We start from the raw sequence: 25,960 nt of genomic DNA on the forward strand, positions 1-25,960 counted from the left end.
GTACGAAACTGAAGCTAAACCTACGGGTTAGGGTCACATTCAAAGTATCAGAATGATCGCAGGACTGACTAGTATCTCAGGCTGATCTCTGATTCGTCGTCGTACTGTCCTGTTTCGTTCGTTCGTGCGTGATGTTAACAGAGAATTCGGTTTTTCCCTCGTACCTTCAGAGATTATTCTCGTGGAGGGTTTCTGTGCAGCGTCGACATGCACTTACCCTCGGATAGACAGGCAGGGTTCCTAAAGGGTGATCCCATGACAGTAATCCGATACTTGACCGATACAGGTCGTTGCGTGGGATATGAAACACGTGTTTCCGTGGGCGACAGGCCCCGCCACTTTTGGAATATTTATCAATATGTGTGGCCGAAAACGACGCCCCAGCACCGCCACCGTTCTTCTAGAAATAGCGCCTTTTAAGTAGCCTCGCGCCACTGCTATACACAAGCGGTACCGTTAATTTTTAAATGCAACGGGCGATAGTTTGCCAGGGACACGTTCCACCGTGTAATTCGGCGGTTGTCCCATCTTTTAGCGAACGAAAGTGCGACGAAAATCGTCGCGGTGACGGTGTATGTAAATTCGTGACAAGGATCGTCATGGACGTTCGATGAATTATAGATGGGATTCGCTATGCTACGAATATATCAGGTATTTGATTCGTATTTGTTTGGATTAATGCTGATTGCCCAACCAGCGAAAAATATACGTTTCGAGATTCCCTTGGATTCTTCTGTTATTTTTATTGTCGCACAAACATCGACACGTTCAGTGAGAAATCGTTACACGTATCGAGCACGAGAAGGAAACTGAATGACAACGTCGATACGTGCATCGATGCAATTTTTTATTTTCATCTTTCAATAATTTCATTCGTATTCTGATCATTTTTTGAGAATCGACAAGCGAAAGAGTTTGTTTTCGATCTTTCTCGATATAGAATCGAAGGGATCGAACACACGCCGCGTTCGTGATCTTTCTGCAAATTTTTACGCGTTGAAGTGTACCAGACCTATTCGTTTTTCGAAAGCGCAGAGTAAATGCTGACATTTTTTTCCGAAATATATTTCTTAAATCCGGAAACAGATAATTATTTCTTCATTTTTCTTAATTATGCGTATTTAAAATATATTTAGAATTAGTAAGATAGATATTTTTACAAGATATTTGCTGGTGCGTGGTCGTTGTATCTTTATCGAACTACGGACGATCAAACGCGACGAGAATCGACGGGAATCTATGTACGAGCGAGCGATACAAGTGTTTTTCGGAGGGCCGAGGATTCTTTAGGGTTCGCTGGTGGCCGAACGACGGAAGCTCGGTCAGTGTCTCGGCCACCCTCGTGCCGTGCAGGTTTGCGAGGGAGGAGACTGCTTGTTCCCGGCATCCCCTCTAGATATACATACATATCCCCCTCCTCCTCTATCCCTCTCTCGACTTAATGCCAGTACGAGCGCGCGCTTTCGAACGACGCGTCGTGTCGGCCGCGAGGGACGATCAGTCTGTTCTCCACGTTCTCCACGCAAGGACGATCGCCGCCGGCAATCCGTCCCTCTAATCTGTGACACGAACTTTGACCCGCGCTCCCGCTCGCCTTCCTCGCGATCGTCTCTTATCGCTTCGTTTGCCCGATGACGTACGCTCGTCATGTTCCTCGATCGGCGTCCGACCGAACTCTTCAGTAGCGATTACGTTTTCATCGCGTGAACGCGCGTATCACTCGTTCGCTTCATCTTCCTTCTACCTTCTGTGACCGCGTATCGTCGATTTTACCGTTTTTCATCGCGTCTCGTCTCACGTGTCTTCTCCGGTTTGCTCGTGCTTCGTTGTGCATCTGCGACAAAGGGTAGTTTTCTTCCTTCGCTTTTGGTCTTCGCGTCATTCCGATAGATCCTTTTTGTTTTTCTTTTTTTTTTTTTCTCCTTTTTTGGTCGGCTGACCGAGGCGAGGGCAAGGACGACGTATCGATCGCATCCATCGAGCGTGACTGAGTTCGGACATGTGATCGGTGGCATCCCACTCGAGAAAATTTCTCCCGCGTTTCGAGTGGTGGTCTCGAGTCGTCGGTGGAGGACGAGGACGTCGAAAGGTGGAAACGAGAAGAGGGTGAAAGAGAAGTAGTGGCAAATGCGTTGGTGTAGGCGGTAGTACGACTGGTCTTTTATGGCCTAGCTGGGTACATAGAGGGAAGAAGGCACTCGTGTCGTTTGGACCCGATATCGACGATATCGAGATGAGATTGCTGCCATTGCTTTCCATCCTCTGTTTGGCGAGTCGATGCGCCGATTGCCGGGCGGTCGACGCCGATCCCGGGGAGAACGAGAACACCGTCGGAAGGCACAGGCATAAATTCACCGTGGAAGAGTTGTTGAATACCAAGTTCCCTCGTGGCATCAGCGACGACGTCGATGTGGACATCTGTAAGGCGGGTAAGCGAAGAAAAAATATCTCGCGGGTAGCTGCAAAAATCAGGAACATGGCGTGCCGCGGTGTTTCTTTCTATATATAGAAATCATTGTCATAAAACGAAATATAGATTAGGAACGAAAGATTTCGCGGAGCGAAAAATATTTAGAACGATTTCGATCGCTGTAACGAGATTCTCTTTCTACCAAAGGGAAACTGAAAATATTTCGCGTATAAATGACTATTATTTACAATTAATGAAATATATAAATCGTAAATAAAAAATTTAATGGAAATGTCGCTACATCGAATATGGAATTCCCCTCCCCCCGACAGTTGACTGAGAGAAATTGTGCAATTAATGTACTTCTAATTACATGCTCGATAAATGTTTAGATTCAATTAAGCACGAATGTTTCGGTGCTATGTAAATGCAATTATATAAAACATATATCTTCGATTCGTTATGAAAATGATAAAAATGTGTACGTCATCAGCACGGTGGTATAGATAGGAAAGAAATTTTCCTCTTTTTCCGCTAATTTCGTAATACACGTTGCGAAATAGTTAACTGTAGAAGATATAATTACGAAGAAGCATCGTTACGCTTGATACGGAATCCGTATGGTATTGCAACATATCGGCGATCACAAGCAAGCGCATTGCTCGAATATTCTCTGTGTATCTTTGCCAGAAGTTGCTCGTGATGTTTCCATTATTATAAAAAGACCGGTCCAAATTGTACGAACATTTAAATCTTCGGATCTCTCGTAAACGCTAAATAACTCGTAACACGACGTAAGTGGCGAGAGCACAGCTCAGCGTTAAAACTATCCACCTCTAAGTACGAATATCGAGTGGAAGAATATTCTTGCGTGTGAAGTAAATAATCGTCGAAAGGTGATTATTCGGAGACCTATGTAAGACGTTGGAATCAAGAACGCGCATCCATTTGAAAAGTTTCGATCGTTTCTTGGTCCTTCGCAGCCATAACGTCGGCAGTTCGATCGAGTTTGGCCAACTGAATCAAAGCCAAGCTACCGTTTATATTGTCGCGCATAGATCCCATTTCCCCGGCGTGTCATAAAGCTTCTGGGCAAGATCGAGCGAAAATCGAACGAGAGACGATCCTTTGAGTCTCGAGACATAAATCGAGGCTTATGCTTTCCGAATTAACGAAGCGAAGCCACAGAGACGCGAGGACAGGGCGAGATTGCTCGATGGAGGGGGAACATAATACGAAAAGAGGCAGTAACCCTTGCCGAAGAACCTGGTCCGATAATCTTTCTTTCTCTCAGGGTCTAACATACTCGTTGTAATAGCTAAGACGAGCATTCGACACTCGAAGGGTCCAGGATCGTTGGATAGGGACTGCCGCAAGGAGCCTTTTATATTTCTCGAGTGATCGTCCTGGACCTGCCTCTAGAAAGAACCGCGTATACACACGAGATCTCTAAAACTGGCTTGGCCGTCAACGACAATGAAAACCGACGCGATGATCCTTTGGAAAGGTTGTTGGTTTGGAAAAAAGAGAGAAGGCCGAGGACGAATAGAACGTACAACAGAGAGCTCCGTCCACCGTTTCGCTCGATATCTAATCTCTGTTTACGAAGAAGAACGAGGAGCAGAGGAAGATGCTACTATACTGGCATTATCGTATTGTCAGCCGTGCTTGTTGAACGTTCGGTTATCGTTACGTCGATGACCAACACTTGTATTTTCGTGGGGCCATCGGCATAACTCGATATCGAATTACAATTTGTTTTATGAATAATTACGCTGACCAATAACGCGCTTCTGTTTGCGCTCTTAATGGTAGCGCGTTATTGGTGTTGTTCTTTCTCTTCTTTTTTCCACATCAAATTGGATTACACGCTCTCGTGACGCTTTTTTCAATTTAAGAGGAAGTTTTAGTAATTCTTAATCGAGTTTGTAAGCGATATGCAAGCGAAGTTTTAAGTTTTACAAGCAGCTTGATCGATACCCGTTGACAGCAACTCGATTTTCTTTTCCCTGTTCTTCGCTTTGGAAAATTTCTTCCTCGGCAAGAGCTCCTCCGAGTGTGCAAGAAGCGTTCCCTTCTATCGGAAACTTTCCAAGTTTTCTTCGAAAGCATCTCTTTTTTCTTTTCCTTCAACCCCTCTTTGTCGGACCGTTTAACTAAAACCGGTTTACGAACGTTTAACGATTAATCCAAATAAACCGCGAGGCGAAACCGGCGAATAACGCGAATCGGTATCGTGTCGAGCCAAAGTAAACACCGACAAACATCGTACGAAGTCGATTCGGCGGGAAAAACGCGACTGAGACTTGGACTTTCAAACTATGTACCGCAAAAACACGGCAACTTCGATCGAAGTGGAACGAAGTTTCTTCCAGCTACCCGGTATCTTACCGAGAAAACATTAATTTTCCAGTTTTCTCGCTTCCGTTGCTTCCGACGGAACCACAAATATTATATAACCGATCGATGTACGACTTCATCGGTGTACGAGACGTTAAGGATGAAAAGGGGGATGGGAAAAGGTTGATAATAAAGTACTGTGTACGAATCGTCATCGATTATAATCGTTCGAGCTATTGCTAATTGCGGCTCGACAACGAACAAACGGTCCGATTCGTTTTTATCGTTTGCAAATTTGCTCGACGAACCCGCGAAAGAGATATGGAAGAATAAGGGCGGACAGAAAGGGCGAAGGGGGCGAGGTTCGGCTTTGAATTATCCTCTTTCACGGAGAAGTTTCAGCAATTAAGATTAAGATCAAAAGCCAACCGGGTAATGTCTCGAATACCTACCGCCGATGGCACTCTGTTCCGAACAACAACTTGTTATGTCTAGCTTACACTTACCTTTCTTAAGCGTCACTGGGAAACGGCCTTTCGATTCGATTCTACGGATTCCCACGGAAAAGGGAGGAAAATGCGTCGCTCGTTCCGACGAGTAACAAGCCTTTTCGCTTCCGTCGTGGTTCGCGGCTCGATTGTTTGCTCGAGTGGCCGCCGATGGTTTATAGGCTCCATGTAATTTTCTCTTCGTGTAAACGCGTAGGATTTCATTTACCCAATTTATTTACTTGGTCGTCGTAATATTAGGATATCGGTCGTCTTGGTAACTATATATATATTTGATTTCAAGGAAACCTCGTCGACCTATCAGCTGTAGCCAACAACGTGTTAACTTCACGAGAAAATGGAGATTTTATTAAGGACTGGTTGAAAACGAGAGAGCGATCTCTCTAGTCGATGATTTTCCTTTATTACTGTGCGTTACGTTACAACGTGGTATAATCTTATCATAAACCGTCTAGAAGATTTTCTCTTTCTTTAAAAAAATTTCTCTCTCCCGCTATTAACTCCTCGACGCTCGGTCGCGTACATGATTTTTAAAGTTCTTTGTACGCATAACGCTTAACCGTTAAGATATACTTTTTCGTTCTGCTTCTCTTATCCGCTTTTTCACGCTGCTTACGATTGAATAGTCGAGACGTTGAATAAGTAATAAGCGTCGACGATTGATTAAACGTTTGTCGAAGAAACCGTGGACAATATAGGAAATTATAACGTGCACGTTAGGACGATAGTGCCCATTGATTTTCAAGAGTGTAATCAGCCATAAGTTGAACGTACTTAATGTAAATAAGAACAACGATAATACTGAAAGCCGCGCGGCAGAAGATAGAAGCGAACTTATTAAGTCGGCAACTGCGAGAACTTACTAATAAATATTCCGTGAGTGAAACAATTTATCCTCGTCTGATTTGAATAAAAAACGACGTGGCTCGCTGTTGAACGGCTCCAGTAATAGAACGTTCATTCAGTGGCACGTTTTATCTCCTACCCATATTGATTTTCTGACACAGAAAAAAATTTTGTTTAGCCGCCACAATACGCGGTAATGATAAAGATGTCGTAATATGCGATTTTGTGCAACGCCAAATTAATCTTTCATCTGCCGCATATGTATTCCAACAAAAATAAAGATACTCGTTGTATTACAAATTGCCACTTGTAAGTTAGTTGTCGCGATATATCGAAAGATTTTCAGTTTTTGATACAATCTGTTACCTCTGTGTTATCGTAGCAACGCGATATTCATTGGATTAGAAGATCGTGTCAATTCACCAAGGAACGCATTGTACTAATGCAAATTTATCGTCCGTATACATGCAACTCATCGCGAAAATATCCGCCTGCTGACTACTTACTTCGTACCTAGTTCTTAAAATGCGATTTTTCCCATTTTATACGATTTATCTTCTTCTTCTTCTTGAAAAAAAAAAAAAAGAAATTAAATTGACGATCGATCAACTCTTACTTCGCTAAATTAAATTCTTTATGTTAGCAAGTTTCACTACTATGATTCTCAGCCATTCGAACGTTCCTTACAGTTACCCAATTATCGATGGGATAAAAACGTGTGTATCAAGATAGATAGATTACGCGCGAAAATGAACGAAAATCAAGAAATTTAGGCGCGTGTTTGCGGAGATGACCCTTCCGCCGTAGGATTTCTCACTGGTGCGGTGAATTTTTTCTTCTCGTCAAACTGCACGGGCCATTATGGAGGCAATTATCGGCGCGACTGACTTTTTCCTATCTCGGCTTGGTGGAACTTCCATGAAATTACCAGCCCGACGAGAAATGGAAGATTTTATTTCCCCATATCGATCTCCGCTAAGGTTTTTCCAACTTCGCTGTCTTGCGTCCATGAAGCTTTCTTCGTCGTTTCTTTTCATTTTCTCCCGTTGCTTCCTCGCAACTGATTCAAGACAATAGGATTAAGAGAGAAGAAATAAAATAGCCGGTGTTTGCGTCAAAGAAGAAAAAGAAACACATCCTAGAAAGCGTCGACTTCGAAAATTCTTATTAACAAAGAAGTTTCTACACGAAAGGATCTACACGCGTTACGATACTAATGGGCGTTTTGCATATATGGAAGAATAATTGGGAACGATAAATCCCGCCTATTCCCAGAGAAATTTCGTGTAAATCTTCGATTCTTTGGAAAATTGCACCGATATATCGTGTCGGATATGATCAGAATAATTGTTACTGTTTAATACACCTAACTGCAAAAGGTGCGTGTTAGCGGAACGTAATTGCAGAGCAATGATCAATTAAAACAGCCGCTCTAAATCATATCCACGCTACTGTTAATTAGCCAGGAAATTTTCTGCAGTTTTTCCTCTCACGCTGCTTTACAATTAAAATCTTCGTCTGCCGCTTGCGTAGCGCGCTTATTACGAAATATACAGCGTGACTCTTAAGAGGTCCACGTGAGCTCATTGCCCGGAAAAAAACACTTATGCAAACGACAGGGAAACACTTTCTGTTAGCTTCGTGCTTGCTCCGAAACGTAGAAACGAAACTTTCCAAATGGCGATATTTAAGTCAGGCAATTATATCTGTAGATACTTGAAACAAAACAACAATAAACACTGTAAGATCTTATTTCTTACGCTTGGAGAAAGAGAGAAAGAGGGATATGAGAAAAATTGGAAAGAGCGAGGAGGAAAGGTATCGGAAAGATGCGAGCCACGGGCACGAAACGTTTCGTGGAGCGTAGTTGACGTAGGCGGGTCTAGCCGCAATTGGGACATGAAAAGCAGGTTCGTCGAGCGTGCATCGGTCGCGTGCAGCGAGATGCATTATAGCGCACGCGAGCTGCACGATACTCGAGCGGTCAGTCTTTTCATCGGGCCGAGTCTAAAGCACGCAGAACGGTACCTCGTGCTTTTTGCTCGTTAGCTCGGGACGATCTTCGTCGTGACCGCGCGCTGGATCTTACGTGAACGAGGATTTTCCAGATCGATCTTGCCTTCTTTACCTTCTCTTCCTTCTCTTTCCTCTCTTTTCTTTGTTTCTTTTTCTTTTCTGTTCTTATTTCTACGTTTCCTTCCACGTTTGCCGATCCCCTCTTGACCACCGTGATCGTCGATAAGAGCGTGAAAAAGGGGAAACGAAGGAGAAGGCAAAGTTCAAAAAGTTCCCTCGAACAGAGCGCGAAACTCGATGCGCGAATGCACCCGATACGAGATGTATAAATATCGATTTTATAGAATCCGCACGCGTATGGGGAGGACCGCGGCTTCTCGTTGGCCACGGCGGAAAAGGTAGAATCGAAAGGTGTACTTCGAAGGTTTCGCGTGTTTCAGAGGATTTCACGGTACGTCGGTCTATCAGCTGTTTATCGTGGATTACACGCGATTGCGACGTGGTTTTAGCAGCCACCGACGCTTTGCTTCCGCGCGAAAATTGATCTATCGTCGATAGCGCGTGGAAAGCGCGCGAATACGTCTCACGAGTGCTTACGCGTTTACGTATATTCTTTGGAATATATTCTTGTCCTGTAAGCAGGTAAAGTAAGATAGAGTCGTTCGAACCAAGCGAAGTAATTTATTAACAGCGTTGAGACCGTTTACCCATAATAATCTTGAAACATACATATCGGATTGTTCGAAAAATTCGTGGCGCTTCTATCGTAAACTACCATGGAATAATGAAATGTTACGAGAAATCTCTGACTGGATATCAAAGTGTATTAAGAAGAGAAAGTCAAAATTCGTTAACAAAACACTCGCGCGATTTCCAATCCGTCAAAGATATTACGGTCAGACGTTAACGTTATTCTTTTCGATGTTGCGAGAAATACTACCCGTTAATTCTAACGAAGCACGAAGCAGCGAGTCCTCTCTGATTTTTACACGAGTCTCGTTTCTTCTCGGTGAAAAGAATTCCTCCTTCAGGGGGAAGGTTTTCAACGAAGCCGAGTCGGTTATGACGGTCATTACGCGATGAATTTTAATGCATTTTAGCATTCTCGACATTTCCTATGGCAGCTTGAAAGTTCCGCGAACTGCCCCTAACGGATGGACGTACGTACGTACGTACTCTCTTTCTTTTTTTTTCTCCGTCTCTCTCTTTCCTCCACTCTCGTTTCCTCTTCTCGCGTCCCATTCAACGTTCTCACTTTGTTTTTCGTTAAACTTTTATCTGCGCGAAACATGCGGTCAGGTTTTCCGAGTTTCCCACTCTTTTCCATTTGCCCGACGTTTCACTCTTACACCCCCGTTGCATTGTTTTCTCGTATATCGACTGGCTAGTGCATAATTCGTAGGCACTTCGGCGTGTGAAAAATCAAGAAAAGTATTTTCGTTTCCACGCTATTGGATTTTTTAAAGGGATTCGGCGTTCGAATAAATTTTGTATATTCCATGGAGACTTTTCAACTCCTCTCCGCTTTTACGTAATTTTTATTAAAAATGCTTCGTACTTTTGCTACCTACGAGTAATTCCAGTCAGAGACAATATAAAAATTTAATTTTCTCTGCCTCGTTTTTAACTCCAAAGAATGTTAACGTTACGAAAGTTTCCTTCTAAGTGATGTATAACGGAGTAAGAAAGGAGTGAAAATAAAGGGGCAAAAGATATTAAATATATTTATGGACATTTCTGACTTTAATTTCGTCCATTAACGATTATTCGTTACGAACGACTTAAATATTTCGCGGAATCGTTGAAATTCGTTACTTTTCTGAACATCTCACGAGCATAAATCTTCTACGCGAGAATGCCAACTATTCTATTGTAACAAATTCGCTGAGAATTTTAGGGCGTTTAAAACATTGAACACGTGGATGAATCGTAAGATTATTCGAGTGGCGCGCATTCCATCCAATTCTTGAACGGTCGGATAGCTGGAATAATTTCCTACCGTGTCGCTACATGTTCTAACGTTTCGGGTCTATCCGAGGAACGACAGCAACGGAAGAAACGGAGTAGCATTCCAATATGCATTGCTGACTTGATCGAAAATGGACACGAAATGAACGTAGCAAGAGAACAGAACGATCCTCGTTATTCTCGCGAAAAATGTTTCAAACTGCTGATGATAGTCGCACGATATCGATATAAGTATTTAAAGAATGTCAGACCATTTGTCTGGTATATACGCGAACGCTACAATAAGTTACCATGGTGCGCCAATACTTTTTCTAGCCACTACGTATCCTTTTAATTCCTTAACGTTTTATTCCTTTGGAACGTCTTTGTCTTCATTTTGTAACGTCTATTATAACGTCTACTTTATTGTGCCGTAACTCTGTGCGAGACAGTTTGGTCGAAGAACTCGAACAAGGTAAACGCCGATAAATCAGTCGTCGAAAATCAGAGCTCACTTCTCGATCGTAATTGAGAGTTCGCGTGGAGTTGGCTGCGATTCCCCGAGGAACTTGTCCATGAAATCAATGAAGTCCGATTCAGCTTCACTTTCAAAGAGCTGGAAGTTACACTTGGTCCCCTAAAGAGGAACCATAGAAGACCGCTTTTCATTCGGTCGTTGGAATATGATCCCGTTAAATTCTTATCATCTTATTCCGTTACGTTGCAACTTTCTCAATTACTCTTCTTCTCTTCGCCCTTGTCGCTGGCCAACTTCTCCGACACACCGACGAATCCAAACACGGTATAACGTTTCGGTAATACGTTATATTTAACCGCGTAGTTACATATACAGGGCGTCCCGTAATATGTAGGATACCATTTCAAGAATCAAACCTCTCGGTAGCCAAACTGGTCGACTCTGTCCTTTATCAAATTAACGGAAGTACGTTCGGAAACTTTCTTGAACCAGCGTATCTTTAAATACGTCACGATGGTTCGAACATTTCGTGTAAAAGCAATCGGGAAAAAGTGACAGGATACGATACTCGTTTCTCGTAAATATTCGTACGAATATTTTTCATTGTCATCGATTCCTAAAACCAGTCGCATATAATATTACAGAGCACCCTGTACGTGCATATAACGCGTGGAATCGGCGTTACAAATCTAGAGCTCGTTTGTCACCGAGCGTAATTTATCCAGCCAGCGTAACCCAACGTTATAAAGTTAAATCTCATCAGGGAGCAATCCCTTAGGATCGTCCATTTGGCAATTAACTGACTTCGTCTAACGGTGTTCTAAATACCGAATTCGAGCGGTAGATAGCTGAGACGGCCTCATCGAGACAACGTCCAGGTAGCACCAGGCTGTTCGCATATTGTACATAGTAACGTGGCGTGGCCCGCGCACGACCTTAATCCTCCGAGGGGCGAACGAGTCCCACCGGGCTGAATGGTGCACATCGATATAATACAGATGTAATATCACACCTCTCGTAGTAGTTACGTGTCGCCTAGTATTCCGATACGTCCGCGCAATCACGCGGTTACGCGCTGGGAACACGCCTTTGCTCCGGAAATAGATATTCCTTCGGAGCAACTCCGTCAGGAATTCCAAGCATCACGCGAGAACGCCTCGAGTTCGTTCGCGGAACGGGGTGACCGCTCTTCGAATCGAACATCGTATGTCTCGATTTACACTGGCGATGGTGTACGCCGCAACGTTTCATTGGTATTTAGGAGAGTCGGGGAAATGCGATGGCCTCTTCGAGACATTCCACATTTCGCGAAAATGTTGGGCAATGGGATCGTATCTATAAAATGGTATCGTATTTACAGACTCGTCTGACGGCGTTATCGAGCTAAAGAATTTTATTGTCTTTCTAATATCATTTCGGATAGCTTATGTTCTCGATATAAGATTTATAGATGTTCGTGGTGGTGCAATTTATGCAGCATTTATTCACGCTATTTCGTAGCAGTGTTATGTTTGATTAAATCTTATTGCGCGTTGTAATACAGCGCATTCGTACATTCCACGTGATATCGCGGAATATATGGAATGCCATTTATAAAGCGACCGCAAAGGAACACGACTTTATTGGATATTAGAATTTTCTTTGTACTTCTTGCAGGAAATTTGATTCGTCGTACCACGCAAGGAGAAAACATACGGGGTGATTCTCTCCGACAATAGATCTTATTGTAATTATTCAAATCCTAGAAAGCGTAAAAAAAAGGCGCTCGGTGATCAAACTCAGAAACTCTTGACTTTCTGCAATTGAAAATATAATTTCGTCCGGTGCGCGATAACTATCTCTGTTTGCACGAAGAAACTGTACCGGCGCGAGCGTTCCTTTAAAATCGTTTCTCGATAATATTTTAGAGGGGGTCTTTTTTCCTCGCGTAATTACATTAGCGAAAGGTCCCGGGCTAAAATCGCGGGAAAAAGCGAACAAACGAACATGTACGCGCGAGAGTACACAATGGAGCAACGTTTAAACGAATAATTTATTGAAATTCACCGGAAGGAAACGCTCTCCCCTGTACTTCCACTTTTCCCTCCTTCCCCTGTTTGTTTTCGATGTACATATCTTTTAATGAAGTCTGTTAAACAAGCGACGGGGAACGAGCGCATCGATGGAAAAAGCAGATCAAACGTTTCTGCGGCGTATACGCCACGAACGAAACGGGATAACGAGATATAGAGAGAAATAACAACGAGGACGATTCTCTCGTGACACGATGTGGCGTTTACCGCTAACGAGCGCGCTAATTGGCATAAACGAAGCCGCGCCCGCGGGAGTGTAATCAAGTAATTCGATTAACGCTGTCGTCTAGTTCCTGAATGTTTTTCTCTCGTGTAACTTCGCGATTTATAAACCACCCACGCGTACACTCGTCGATATGATTTTCAATAACAATGTTTATTCCATCCGCCCAATTATCCGATGATAGTCCTGTTTCGCGACAGTGTCAACGAAATTTTACAGAGTTTCGTATAACGCGCGTGATACGTATATTCGTAGAAATTTTCCCTGATAAATGTTCCAATGCTTTCGTCAATTATCGTATATACGATTTACTATATCGAGATATTAATTACACGAAATTAAACGAATCTTGTTCTTGCGCGGATATTATATTCTTCGATGACTGGCATTCACCCTTGACACGCGGCAACTCGAATTACCTTCCGCCGCTTTAATTCCGAAAAGATGCAACACACGCGTCCCTCGCCCCGATTTTCGTTTCTTTTTTCCTTTCCATCGTTCCGCCGCGTTCTTCTCCTGTCTACCACTCGTTACCATTTTTCTTTCCTTCGCGCTTTCTCTTCTTTTCTCTTTAACCCTTCAACGTCTTGTTATAATGAGATATACACTTGTGCACTGGCTGTCGTTGACAATAGCAACAGAATGTCGAGGGTTTGCTACGACGCTAAGGTCAGTTGTTGTCGAGTTTCTTAACAACATAATTAAGTGAGAAGAAAATTAATGAACTTGGGAGTCTGCGCCAGGCAATTATTATTTTTGACAGTTTCGAACAAAATCCATCGATCTCGTAGTGTGTTGCGCGCTCGAACGTAAAACTGCGATTAATTAATTATTTCGGTGTTCGATGGAAATTTCCAGTTATGTTTTGGTATTTCCAGCCTGCAACGTTCTCGAGCATATTTTACGAAGTATTTTGCCAGGGAAAAATACCAAGAGATTAAATTGCGTCGATTCAATTAGCTCCGGTTAATGATATTTAAATAAATCGATGAAAAAAATATTTCGAGGGGAAACGCCCAGCTTTGAACATCGCGCGAAAAATTGCTACTGATTATTACCATTTTACGAGATATGAAATTACTAGCAGATAGTTAATATAAAATCGGTCAATAATTTTTTGAAAGGTTTTAGAACGAGTAAGCTAAGTATCGAAATTAGATCCATTTCACGCCATTAATGGAAGCAAGTTCAAAGCGACTAAAGTGGCTCGAAAAGTGTGGGGCATGAAAAGTGAGGGGTCTATCGATTCGTCTGGCACTAATTTCGTAGGAAGAAAAAAAAAAAAAGAAGAGCATCGAAAGACGATAGCGTCCAACGCACGCGTCGAAACAGCTAGAATTTTTAAGTACAAGATATCTTATTATCCAATCTATACGTAGACACAACGATGCAAAATTCCTATCCAAGATCTTGCATTATCATATTTTCAAATTAAAGTCAAATAAAAGTTTCCACGTGATAAAACAAACCTTCGCTAAAGCAACAAATATCTTGCAACGTCTATATACATTTCCAGATTGATTTTAAAGATCGGTATAATCATGTTACGTGTCTCGTAATAATACTAATGAAATTTCAAAACAATTTATATAACACGTACGTATATGTATGTCATATCCAATGTACGCATTAAAGTTTTCTATGGTAATCGTCGAAATACTTTCGCGAGCTACGGTATATCTTTTCGATAAACGATAATTCTTAGCTTAGGAAATGGTCAGAGGTCAAGTAACAAATTGATTCGTTCGTAGAATGGTAACAGAAGCATAATCGCTCGGAAATCCAGTAACCTACAATAACGCATCGAGAAACGGCCCCTTCCCTCTAATCCCTTGCCCCGGTGGAAAGGCATTATACGAAGTAAACAGAAATTAAGGGTTGGTCCGACCCTCATCGGCGATCTCTGCGGATGGCATTCTCCCCGCATTGCACTTGGCAGCTGTCCAGTCATTTCTCTTTCTTCCTCTCTTCTCCTTCACTTTCCAACGATTTTTCTTCACCGGTGGCCAGTCAGTTTTTGCGCCGCTGTTTCCGTCGCCGTTGAAATAATCCAGCCGCAAATACCGCTTTAATTATTCCATTCTACTTAACAGTACTGTCCACGATCGCGTTCGGTCCCTTTCCGTTTGCGCGATAACCGTTTTCCTGCTCATTTCGCCGAGCAGTTGGTCAGCTTGTCTGCCCTTCGCGTACACGACTGTTCCCTTTTTGCGCGTGTTTCTTTCTTACGTCTGTGTTTTCTTTCTTACATTTTTACCCCCTTCTACTCTAACCCTTATGCAAGCAACAGAAATGTTATTAAATGCCCGAAGAAAAATCACTTGCGACTCGATACAAAACACCTCGCGTTTCTACGTGTAAGTATGACTTACGCCGTAAGCTCTTTTAAACGAATTCTCGCGGGAGAAAAGAATTCCGTGTTATCGAACGCGGCCGATCTTCAAGATGTTTTTAGTCTCGCGCATATGTAGCACGAGCGGGAAGAAGAGATAGCTACGTAGATGGTTTAATTACGGGGAAATTAAGGCCATCCTTGACGAAGATTTTTGCATATTTTCCTTGGTCTACTTCTTGTTTGCATTTTTTGCAATTTTTATCTCTAAAAGATACGCTATTTCATGGATGATTTTATTCAGCACGAAAAGTTTTAGCTTTTAACGTTATGAAATTCGCGTTATTAAAATAGGAATTGCGTGAATTATTATTTCGAGGAAGACGTCGTCGCGTTACGATAAAGGGATATCGTTCATGGTTTTAAGTTATACCTGGTACGCGTTTCACGAGAAAGTTACCCCTTCCGTGAAACGTACTTTACGACGAGATCAAAGAAAATTTAATTCACTCTCACTTCATTAACGTCCCGCGAAAGTGTAGCTCCAATTCTTTTTTTCGTTCTCGATATGAAATTAGGTGCGCCTTTCTACGCGTGCCGCTGCTTCCTGCGTCCTAATAGTTCACAATTAACGCATAATTACGCTAATCGAGCTCTATGCGACTTCTTTGTTAAACTATTATATGCGTTTCTCTACAGATTTCCTACTTCAAAAATTTCCTTCGCTTTGCCACGATAGAAAATTCCCACTTCTTTTTCCGAATCGACTGAATTAACCAAAAACAGATTATAAATAAAATGTCGCGTTAACGTAACGTTGGCCTTGAAACCGTTCAGTTAAGCGATCGTAAGAAGTAGAAAGAGATAAACGCGGATATTCATTTTTCAGTGGAATTCGGTGGTGCCATATGATATAAATACGCGGCCAAGTAGCGGCTAGCGCTATTTTTCACCGAAGAAAACGAGCACAGGCCATATTGTAGTTCGGGTAATAGCATAGTATAGCGGCCCATCAATCTCCGCAACAATTTATTGCCAGAATTTTTCTCCGTATCGAACGCGAAGAATACCGTGAGGCATCCCGGTGATCATCGGTTTAACAAGCATCGGTTGACACGAGGTAAAAACGAATCCTCGAGCATTCGATTCTTTTGCGACTTTGCCGCCAACAAATTGCCCGGTGTGTCGCGCAGTTGACAATAAACGCGTATCATTGACGGACACGCGCCAAAGTAATTGAAAACCTTTGAAAGCAAATTGTGAACGAAACGGATAAATGGATTCGACGATGCAGAATGATTTGTGGTTGATAGTATTTGCTTTAACACTGTCGATCTTGCGAACAAACGATAATAAAACGATAGAGAAACAGTACGGTACTAGTTGCGGTGATTACGTATACCGTGAATTTTATCGGATAAGTTCATAGCATTCTTAACATTTTCTAAGATCACACTTTGTTTGCAGTTGTTCGTAATTGTTTGTAGTTGCAGAATATTCGAATATCAGGATGTTGTGACGATAGAACGGTCGAATTTCTAACTGCAAAGTATATTCTTGGTACCATTCTACTATCGCAAAGATTCTGCCAAGATCGATCGTTCGGCGCGAATCAAACGTTCCCAAAGTTCCGAGCTAAACCAAGCACCGCGACCCGCTCACGTACTTACACGCATACGTCAAGGGGTGCCATAAACTCGGATTTCCACGTGCATTATGCGCGGCTAACAAGCAACCGTGTCGTTTGTTCAAATTTCAGCAGCGGAAGCAGCACGCCGGAACGTCGAAATAATTCTCGCTAGGTTGTGCAGCGCGAATCGCCGTCGTATCCAAGAACGTCCGAACGTTACTCGGTAACGTGACCGTGTCTCCGCTTTGTTCACCGGGAAAAGAGCAAGAAAGAACGTTGGCAGGAGAGAAACAGAGGGTGAGAGAGATGCGAGAGAAGAAGGTGAGGGGCTGCAAGAGGACCGACGGTCAACCTCGTTTCATTTAGTCTTGTCCTCGGCCCGTTTCCTTCGCGTACGGGTTTTGTTCTCCCCGACTTTTCTATCCCACCACTGTCCACGTCCCTCTTCCATCCTCGTCTTCCAACCGTTATCCCCGGCCTGTTTCCGGCTTGAACGCCCACCTCGCCCACTATGTGGGTCAGAGACACCGCGTATACTATGGTAACTGTAGCGACGTGTCGGTCGTCCGTATGCACCGCCTACGATCGAGCAGGTTCAAAATTTCACTTGGAATTCCGCGGTGGAATGTGCCAACCGTGAACGCGTATGAATCGAGAACGACCACGACGCGATGTCGCGAGCAAACATCCGATCCGATTCTGTTTATCGTACCGTGACGACCAAGTTTCTTCGCGTTTTATCTTCGACACGAATAGGCGGATAATTTGCCCGTCTAAACGACCGGAAAATTTTTACCAGTTTTACGTTTTACGTTTGCACGGTAATAACGTGCGGACACACGATTCGACGGTAGAATTAACGCGCGTCTGTTTCTAACGGAGCGGCAAAAACGATAGGTTTTTGGGAAAAGCGTGTGGTGTAAAGAAGAAAAATGTTTGTTGGCTTCTTTTGACGAAGAATCACGCTCTTTTATACTCGCCGTGTTAAAAACTAGAATTTCGTAATGCAGGCTGATTAAAAAAGTTGCAAATGAATCGTTAAGTTAACGCTACGTTGACCACGATGGATTAAAGTTGGCGATTATCTGCCTGCAATAAATTAGTTTGTGAAAAACAGGTCGTTCGTTTTTCAAAATATTAAACGTTAATTGTATCGGGCTTAACTAATGAAACTTAAAACTTCCGAGTCGCTCGATTAAGGATAATATTATCATTCAAAGAAAATTTTCCAACAACAAAGTTCGATATTGAGATAAAAGTTTAGATTAGGAATATCGGCGGATTAATTTTGAGGTGGATTTAAGCGAAAGTTAAACTTCTTCGAAATATATATAAACTTCAGAAACTTTTCAATCGTTCGGACACAATCGAGACTTTAGAAATTGGTAACTTCCGAATTGTTATCCGTTCGGTTCTGCCCTGTGGATGGGTAGTCTTACGACGAATCTAAAAAGCATTTCTCGAACGCGGCTGTGTTGTTTCTTTTCGACGCATTTCAATTTATCCAAAGTTCATCCCAGCTTTGCCGCGTTAAAGTGGAACTGAAAAGATAACCACGTAGAAAGTTTCCCAGTGTGGTATCGGAAAAGGAAAACAAAAAAATGGAAAAGAACGCGTGTAATTCTTTCGATGTTTCGCTCTTTGTATTATTTCAATCGTTCGTCCACTTCTGAAAGTAACGAATCGTGATTTTCAAAGTAATTTTTCATAAATCTCCTGCTTTTGTCTATCGATATGTAAAAAGAAAAAGGTAGAAAGTTCGTTTTGTAATAGATTGTATGGAAAATGGCGCGACAAAGGATGTCCTCCGATCGTGCGAAGAGTCTGAAGATGGAAACGAAAAGAGAAAGAAAAATATTCGGTGGGTGTCAGAGGTCATCAGACGTTCCTTTTTACTCGGGTCTTCCTTTTCCGCGAGTCGACTCTCATCCCAGGTGAGAAGTCAACCTAATCCTGAGGGATAAGTTTTCATCACGTCCGGCTAGCTTCTGCGTAGCAGCGCGCTTCCTGACTTTGATTCTGCAGAATGCTCGTCTTCCACGTTCGACCGAAATGACCATCGGCCACTTTTCCACTCAAATTCGAAATAATATCCATACGGAATTTCTATAAATTTTCTTCGTTTCTTGATAATCGTACGATATACTTACAAACGACCGATATAGTCATTTTCTTTAATTTATTATTCGATGAACGATCAACGTTCCGCTTAGTTAAAATGTCCTATCTAGCTCCTTTCATCTCTCGCGGCACGTTGAAATATTTAATGTTCTACCGACCAAGTCGTCCAGCGGAAGAGTTTACCCAACAGGAAAGTCATTGCGAACATCTGACGCGATCTACCAAGCAGCAGCAAAATCGTGCGAGCGAACAAAGCCCTAATTATTTCGAGCAGTGTGCGAATATGAACGCAGAATGAAGAACGGAATACAATTAAAGGTTGATTCGGTCGCGAGAGCGTAAAACGAAGATCGTTGTGCTCGTCGAAGGGGCCAGAGATGCATTATTCAACGTCAATCTCATATTCCGCGAGACACGAAAACAGATTCACGGCCAGAGAGCGAAACTCTTGACTCAGGTGACGATACAGGTGAAAACTTCTTTGTCAGTTCGCGGCGAATAAATAGGAAGAAACGTGAGTTTGCCATTTCCTTTGTATAGAGTGCAGCCAAAGGTAAAGACATAGGGATCGCCATGAGCGTGTCACGGGTTGATATGCTATCTCTTGGCTGGTTGATCGGAGGATAGAGAGAAAGGCGGATGTGCCGCTCTTCCAAGTTGCATCGACTTCGATTGATCCTCGGACATATGCTCTTTGGGCGATATCCGGTACAGCGAAGCGCACCGTATCCGACAGAAAAAGGAAGAGGAAAAGTGTTTCCATCTTCGGTGTCGTTTTCATTCGGTTGGATGAGCTGCGAGATGGAATAAAGCAAGAACGTGGATGGGAACAAAGGTGTTGCTTGTACGTTTACGATGGTTCTCGATGCGAAGAATTCTCGCAAGAAGATCATGCGAATGTGTATAAAATGTTTAGGATTGTGTGTTTAGGGAGTTTATAGAGGATTATTTTTCGCATCGTATTGCACGATCCGTTTTCCTGCGCACGTGCGACAACTTTAAACGCTCGACAAAAATTCGCAAATTGGCTCCGTGTACTAAAAAAGTATCAAGTGTGAGAAGTTTTCATCTGGAGTTACACGCAAACGATCAACTTGTAAAGTCGTCGCGCTTGCACTTGCCGTCGATTCGGAGAAGCCTTTCGCTCTTACATCAAGCGCGGAAACGAAAGATCCAAAAAATGGCAAGAAGCTGTGGTGCACGAAGAGGCAAAAGCAAAGGAAAGAAGAGGAAGGGGAAAATAAAGGGAAGAAAATAGAGAAAGAGATCTCCGTATCGACGCAAGTTGCACTGGATCGTTCGACGGGAGAACGAAGTGGACAAGAGGGAGAAAAAAAGGGACGGAAAGTTGACGTCAGTAGCATACGCAAGCGTTTAATCCGACGCGATAGAGGTTCGCTGCGATGCGAGAGGCTTCTCCATTCGAATCAATACGACACACGTACACCGGGCTTCTATATCTGTATGAAACGCGGCACGACGCATTATCGTCGAATCGCGGCTACGAAAAGTTGTCGGTGAGCTGTGCCCCTTTTCCTCTGTCCGTCTCTCTTTCTTGCTCTTCTCGCGTACAAGAAACGCATGATTTCATCGGTGAAAATCCGAGACATCGCTCCGAAAGTGACGTCCAGGGACGCGGGCTACTTCCTATTCGTTCGATTCACAGCGAACTAACGAGAGGTTACATGGATGAGCTATAGTCGTGGACAGCCGAATAATATAGATACTCTACAGAATTTTTCAGAGATTAATAGATTGCAGCTTCTACTTTTAATTTTTGAAATTATACATTTCGATGTTAGAATCAATTTGAATAATTTTCCTTTAGATTCTGATTGGGATACGCGGGTAAAAGGAGATACGAGATATGTTTTCTGTATAATAACAAAGAGAATGGAAACGCAAATCGAATAATGATAAAAAATGGCGAGTATTATATTAATCAGATGATGCTACGTTACTTCCTGGCCGAGGACCGAAATACACTTGAAATTTATTTTAGTAGAGCTGAAAGTTTCCCGTGGAATGCCATCATAACTCATCTTATGATTTATATACCACATATTCGTCTTGTTGTTTTACGCTTGCAGGGGATGAAACAAAGGGAATTAGGAAGACAAAAGTGACTGTTTCAACGCGAAGTAGCATAGTTTATGAGTGGAACTCGTTTTCGCGTGATTTTCCTGCGCGCGAAATGTAATCTTTGCTTCTGTATTCTCGCATTGCGGGCAAACAACTATGTTTAAACAAACAACGTTCGTTATTGCAAAGATATTTTTTCACTCGCACTCGCCAAAATATTTATCGATTTAAAACGCTATCTATCGTTTATCAGTGATCGAGAAATGAAATAACACGCGCGTTATGAACGTTGGTTAAAGAGTAACGTCGGTGAAGTAGAAAGAGCAAAGAGAAAAAGAGGAAGAAACATAACAGATTAGACAAGCAGATCCCCTGAAAATTTAACGGAGATTGAATCGACGATACGATTGCTCGACGAACTATCGAAAGTTGTTCGATAGGAAAACCCGTTCTATCCAGCTAACCGGAAGTAGCTCTTGTCTGGCCCGGTCTGTAAAGTGTTCCGTCTGTCCCTCTCCTTCTCATAACATCAATGCTCTTGCAAATGTCCTGGAAATGGAAAAGGAGGCTTCTGAGATCGATTCGGAGATTGAACCACTTCCGACCTTCCGTTTGGCTGTCAGCCACAATCCTGTGGTTGCACCGATCGCAGTTTCAATGTTATTTAACCTCCTTACACGTTTCAGCATTAATCGCAACGTAATTCGAACAGATTATGCTCTCCGCGTAAATGCGAGTTTCCTGGAAACGATAGCGTAGACGTACGTACCAAGAACTTTAGAAAAGTTAGTTTTCTTACCGATGAATGGTTCCATCGATGTCGGAATAATAATAGAATTTAGATTGACGAGCTAAATTTGCTTATTTTCATTGAGCTGTACGACTCGCTTGAAATTGATTGACAAAGAATATCCATTTCTTCGCGAGACAAAGGGAATTCTTTTAAATTAAAGTCAGAAGTTCCACGGTACTTTTTCCAATTCAAAAAGAATGTAAGAAGAAGGTTTCGCAAAGTCGTGGACTCGATGGAAAACGCAGATTGAATTGCGTAACTGTAATTTATTTTCTTTCAGAGTTATTCAAAAGCAAATGCTTGAATGGTACACAAAGAACGTTATCTTGCTCGTTACACGCTCTCTACTGATTTTCCAGTCCGGACTCCGTTCCACGCCTCCGACGAAAGAAATTGATAAAATTATGCTTCTACTTTCGAACGCGGTTAAAAGTTAACGATAGGATAAAATTTCTTGGTTAGATAAGGGGTACGATTCTGTTGTCGAGGAATTCATCGAGGAAATGGGGCTCGAAAATAATCTCTCCGTATCATCCAGCGAATTGCAGCCACTCCTGATAATAGCTTCCAAAGAATCATTCCGATTCTCTAATTCCACAAAAAGCACCTCTTTATTTCAACGAAAAAATAAAAGCGTCGTACTAATCTCGTCTTCTACACGTTGAAATCAACGTTTTCAAATTGCAGAACGTTCGCGCGATTATTTCTCAGCGTTTCTCCGCTAACTAAATTGATTAAATTCCAACGAAATTACATACCTAATAAATTATTTATATGTGCTTTCTACGAAGAAAAATAGAATGTATGTAAAAAAAAAAAAAATGATATTACGCAGGATCGACGTAGAAAAGGGAGTACGCGCGAAAATTGCGATCGCTTCGACTGAGAATTGTTCGACGATAAGTAGAGTTAATCGTTCCGGTTCATTACTGGGAGGTCTAGAATGCGATTTTAACCGAGCATCAAATATTCCGGCGAATCCACGGGCTGAATGGCACGAAATCACCGGCTCGAAGCGAACAGGGGTTTGGCATTATGCGGTTTGTAACCGATTGCGCCGGTGTGCGTACGCTTCTGCAACAAAATTCATAGAGCGACCGTGTACTGTACGTGACGCGATGGAAAATTGAATTTGACGATTCTCGTTTTGTTTTCTCTCGAATGTCTATCGATATTCCGTAACCCTTCTCGATGGCCATTGAAAAGAAGCGACAATGTCGCTTGACTTATTTCGAGTGGATCAATCATCCTACAGATTATTTTTTGTCGTTTATGTTTCTCTCTCTCTCTCTCTCTCTCTCTTTCTCTCCCTCTCTTTCGTTTTTTACTTTTTTATGCATGTAACGTTTCGAGTAGTTGCTCGGAATCGACTCTATTGTTCGCGATTCAAAATATATACTTGATATTCCTTTCAAGAGCGCACGAATTGATTACACGACGTGGAAAATATTGTTCAACTTCAGGAACTTCGATATTTTCGTATATCAGGCCATCATCAGACTCTCGAGAGATTTTCGAAACTCGGAAACCTTTAAGAATCTTTGGAAGTGACAAAATTTCCGTCGCGTCTTTAGGAAGAGTTTTTCTCGTCCACTGTGTACTTGTCACTGGTTTCGACGTTTATAGCGTGCTTATGCAAATTACACAGTTAGCTTGTAAATAATAATAGCAAGCAATAACTTTCGATAAATATATAAAATATGCAATAAAGAATGCGACTTTACTCACGAGGGAATTACTTGCGTAAACAGTGAGACGAACAGCCGAGCAAGAAAACTCCTATAAACTCTGGGAAGAAAGTTTTCGCAATATCTGGAGGAGACTGAATTAAGGAGAGCTGCACGAGATAGGTGCAAGAAGGTAAACACACCGCGCGAGATCCGACAGAACTGGAACTTGCTCGAGGCAAACTAAGGGAAAAAAGGTTCATTTAAATGTTAAACGAACGATGGTATACGATGCGACGGAATAGTAGCCTAGGGACAAATGCATACGACGTACGCATAATGCGACACGACGTCGTAATACGTTGGTTCTGCCGTGTGCGGTCCCGCGAACGATATAATTAAAATATCGGTGTCACGTGAATAGGGGCTGCGAGGGAAATGGACGTTACGCTTGCAGATTTACCGAAACGATCGTGAAACACCATAAATTAATGAATCGTGGACAACACAACGGAGGGAAGGATATGCGTGCACGGTCCGTTGACTAATACGTACGCTCCTAATACTCGTTGCCAGCCACGACGTATTTACGATTGTATCGCCGTGAATCTGCCGATTTCGACCCCCGTCCCTAGCCCTCAAGGGACTACTGGCAATACCCGGTGTGTACGTGAACGCGCCTAATTAATTAACCGGATCGGACATCTGAATGCTGGCGGCAGCGTTTAATCCCGGCCATCGGAAAGGTTTCGCCGATTTTATTTATTTATCCTGATTTTGTCGCGGATGCCTTTAAATGCTCGCGGTTCGCGTATGAATCAATGGGGTGACTTTTAATCCTTTCATGATTTAATAGGAAAGGGATCGCCGCATGTATTTCGTGTTTTGCCTTTTAAATTGTATCGTAGATGAGTTCATTCGTCGTCCCTTTGCATCGTAATTTAGTAATTAACAATATCGTTCAATTGACAAATTATGAATTTTGATAGAATATTGTAATTTATTGTAGCGTAATTTGTATGTATATGAAGTTAACGTGCTAAGAAATTAAATTTAGTTTCCGTGTGTGATTATATTCTATAGATTGTAAATTAGAACGCGGCAAGTGAATTTTGGAACGCGAGGCGAACTTTATGAACCACATCATACGTAATTATCCGCATAGTTGACATTGTCAGCCTTCCAACTCTAAACCATGTCCTTTTGGAACGAACCCCCCACCCCTTCCCGTTTCATCGGCATTGCAGTCAACTTCATTAAAAATATACTAAAACACTAACGACGTCCATAGATACGTTCGTATATCGCGAATTATTAATCACGTTTCGCTTACTTTTAAATCAACGTTGAAAGAATTTAACGTTACTACGCGTTACTTCGAGCAACGACGAAATCTTTAAAAAATCGACAACTTTATGTATTGCAGAAAATTATGCCAGCATAAAACATAGGATATAAAGTACACCGTTATTACGTAATATTCGACGCATTATTTTCACCTGGACGATTAAAAGCGACGTATAAACCATCACTAGCGACGATGCAATAAAAATTTAAATTAACCCCATAAAGTAACACGCGCGTGAATTAGTCCTCGAAAGGCGGTGAATCAATTCGATGGAATACAACCACTTCGTGAGTTACTCCTTCGGAAACTATAAACTTACCGCATTGAATACAATTGAAATATGAATCGTATCGTTGAAAACCCTAAATCGACTCTATGGTATCGGGATTTCGAGAATTACGGCATCGAAAATTGCCAATTAACTTTCACGAATGTCCACTTGCGATCGCGATAATGTCGCATAGAAAAAGTCGCGTCATAGTGGGTATCTCGTAACGCGAAAGAATTAATTGGATCGAATAAATCGAGTCGGCGTTGTCCACGAGTTACCGGTCGCGGCGACATTGCAGCCGGTATTTACGACTCGGGGCAAATTCATCGGTGGCGAATTCGACGATTGCGACCTCGTTAACAGAAGGGTGAGATATCGACGTCGACTCGGCCCGGTGGGCAGGATCGTGTTCGCTAATTTCTAGATAGACAAATTATTCACTGCCATTAATAGGACACACGCCAACATTACGTTCAACGTAGGGATGAGTCCGATGTACGTGCTCCATGACTGGATTAATTAAAGGAAATCGATCGGGTCTATCGATAAGATAGACCTGGGTAACAATGGCGATCTCTCGTGTTCCGTTCAGTTTTTCTTCCTCGCAGGACGCCCTTCGTATCGAACTGACGCGAAGAAAGAAAAGATAGCGTTCTTATTGTAAGTGGTATTGGCTTTGTAATAGATACGGAGAGCTCGGAACACAAAACGTGGTACAAGTGACAAAATCGATGTACACAGGCTTTTATGGCCACGCCATTTATGAATGTACTATGCGTATTACGCGAAATATCGTGAAATTTTATTCGCACTGCTAGAAGACTCGGCTATCACGATTATATCTATCGGTAGAGTTTGAAACAAATCTAGAAACG

At 42.4% G+C, this 25,960-nt stretch overlaps 1 protein-coding gene across 1 annotated transcript in view; it reads left to right on the top strand.

Moving 5' to 3' along the window:
* The first annotated feature begins 1,451 nt into the window (after window positions 1–1,451).
* Window positions 1,452–25,960, top strand: part of Tok (tolloid-like protein 1 tolkin) — a 49,127-nt gene continuing 24,618 nt past the window's right edge. The window contains exon 1 of the mRNA XM_072019122.1: window positions 1,452–2,429. Coding sequence (XP_071875223.1) covers window positions 2,234–2,429 — 196 coding nt within the window. The 5' untranslated portion in view covers window positions 1,452–2,233. The remainder of the gene's footprint in view (window positions 2,430–25,960) is intronic.

This window comes from Bombus fervidus, chromosome 16 (genome assembly GCF_041682495.2).
Source record: "Bombus fervidus isolate BK054 chromosome 16, iyBomFerv1, whole genome shotgun sequence".
Taxonomy (NCBI): Eukaryota; Metazoa; Arthropoda; class Insecta; order Hymenoptera; family Apidae; genus Bombus; species Bombus fervidus.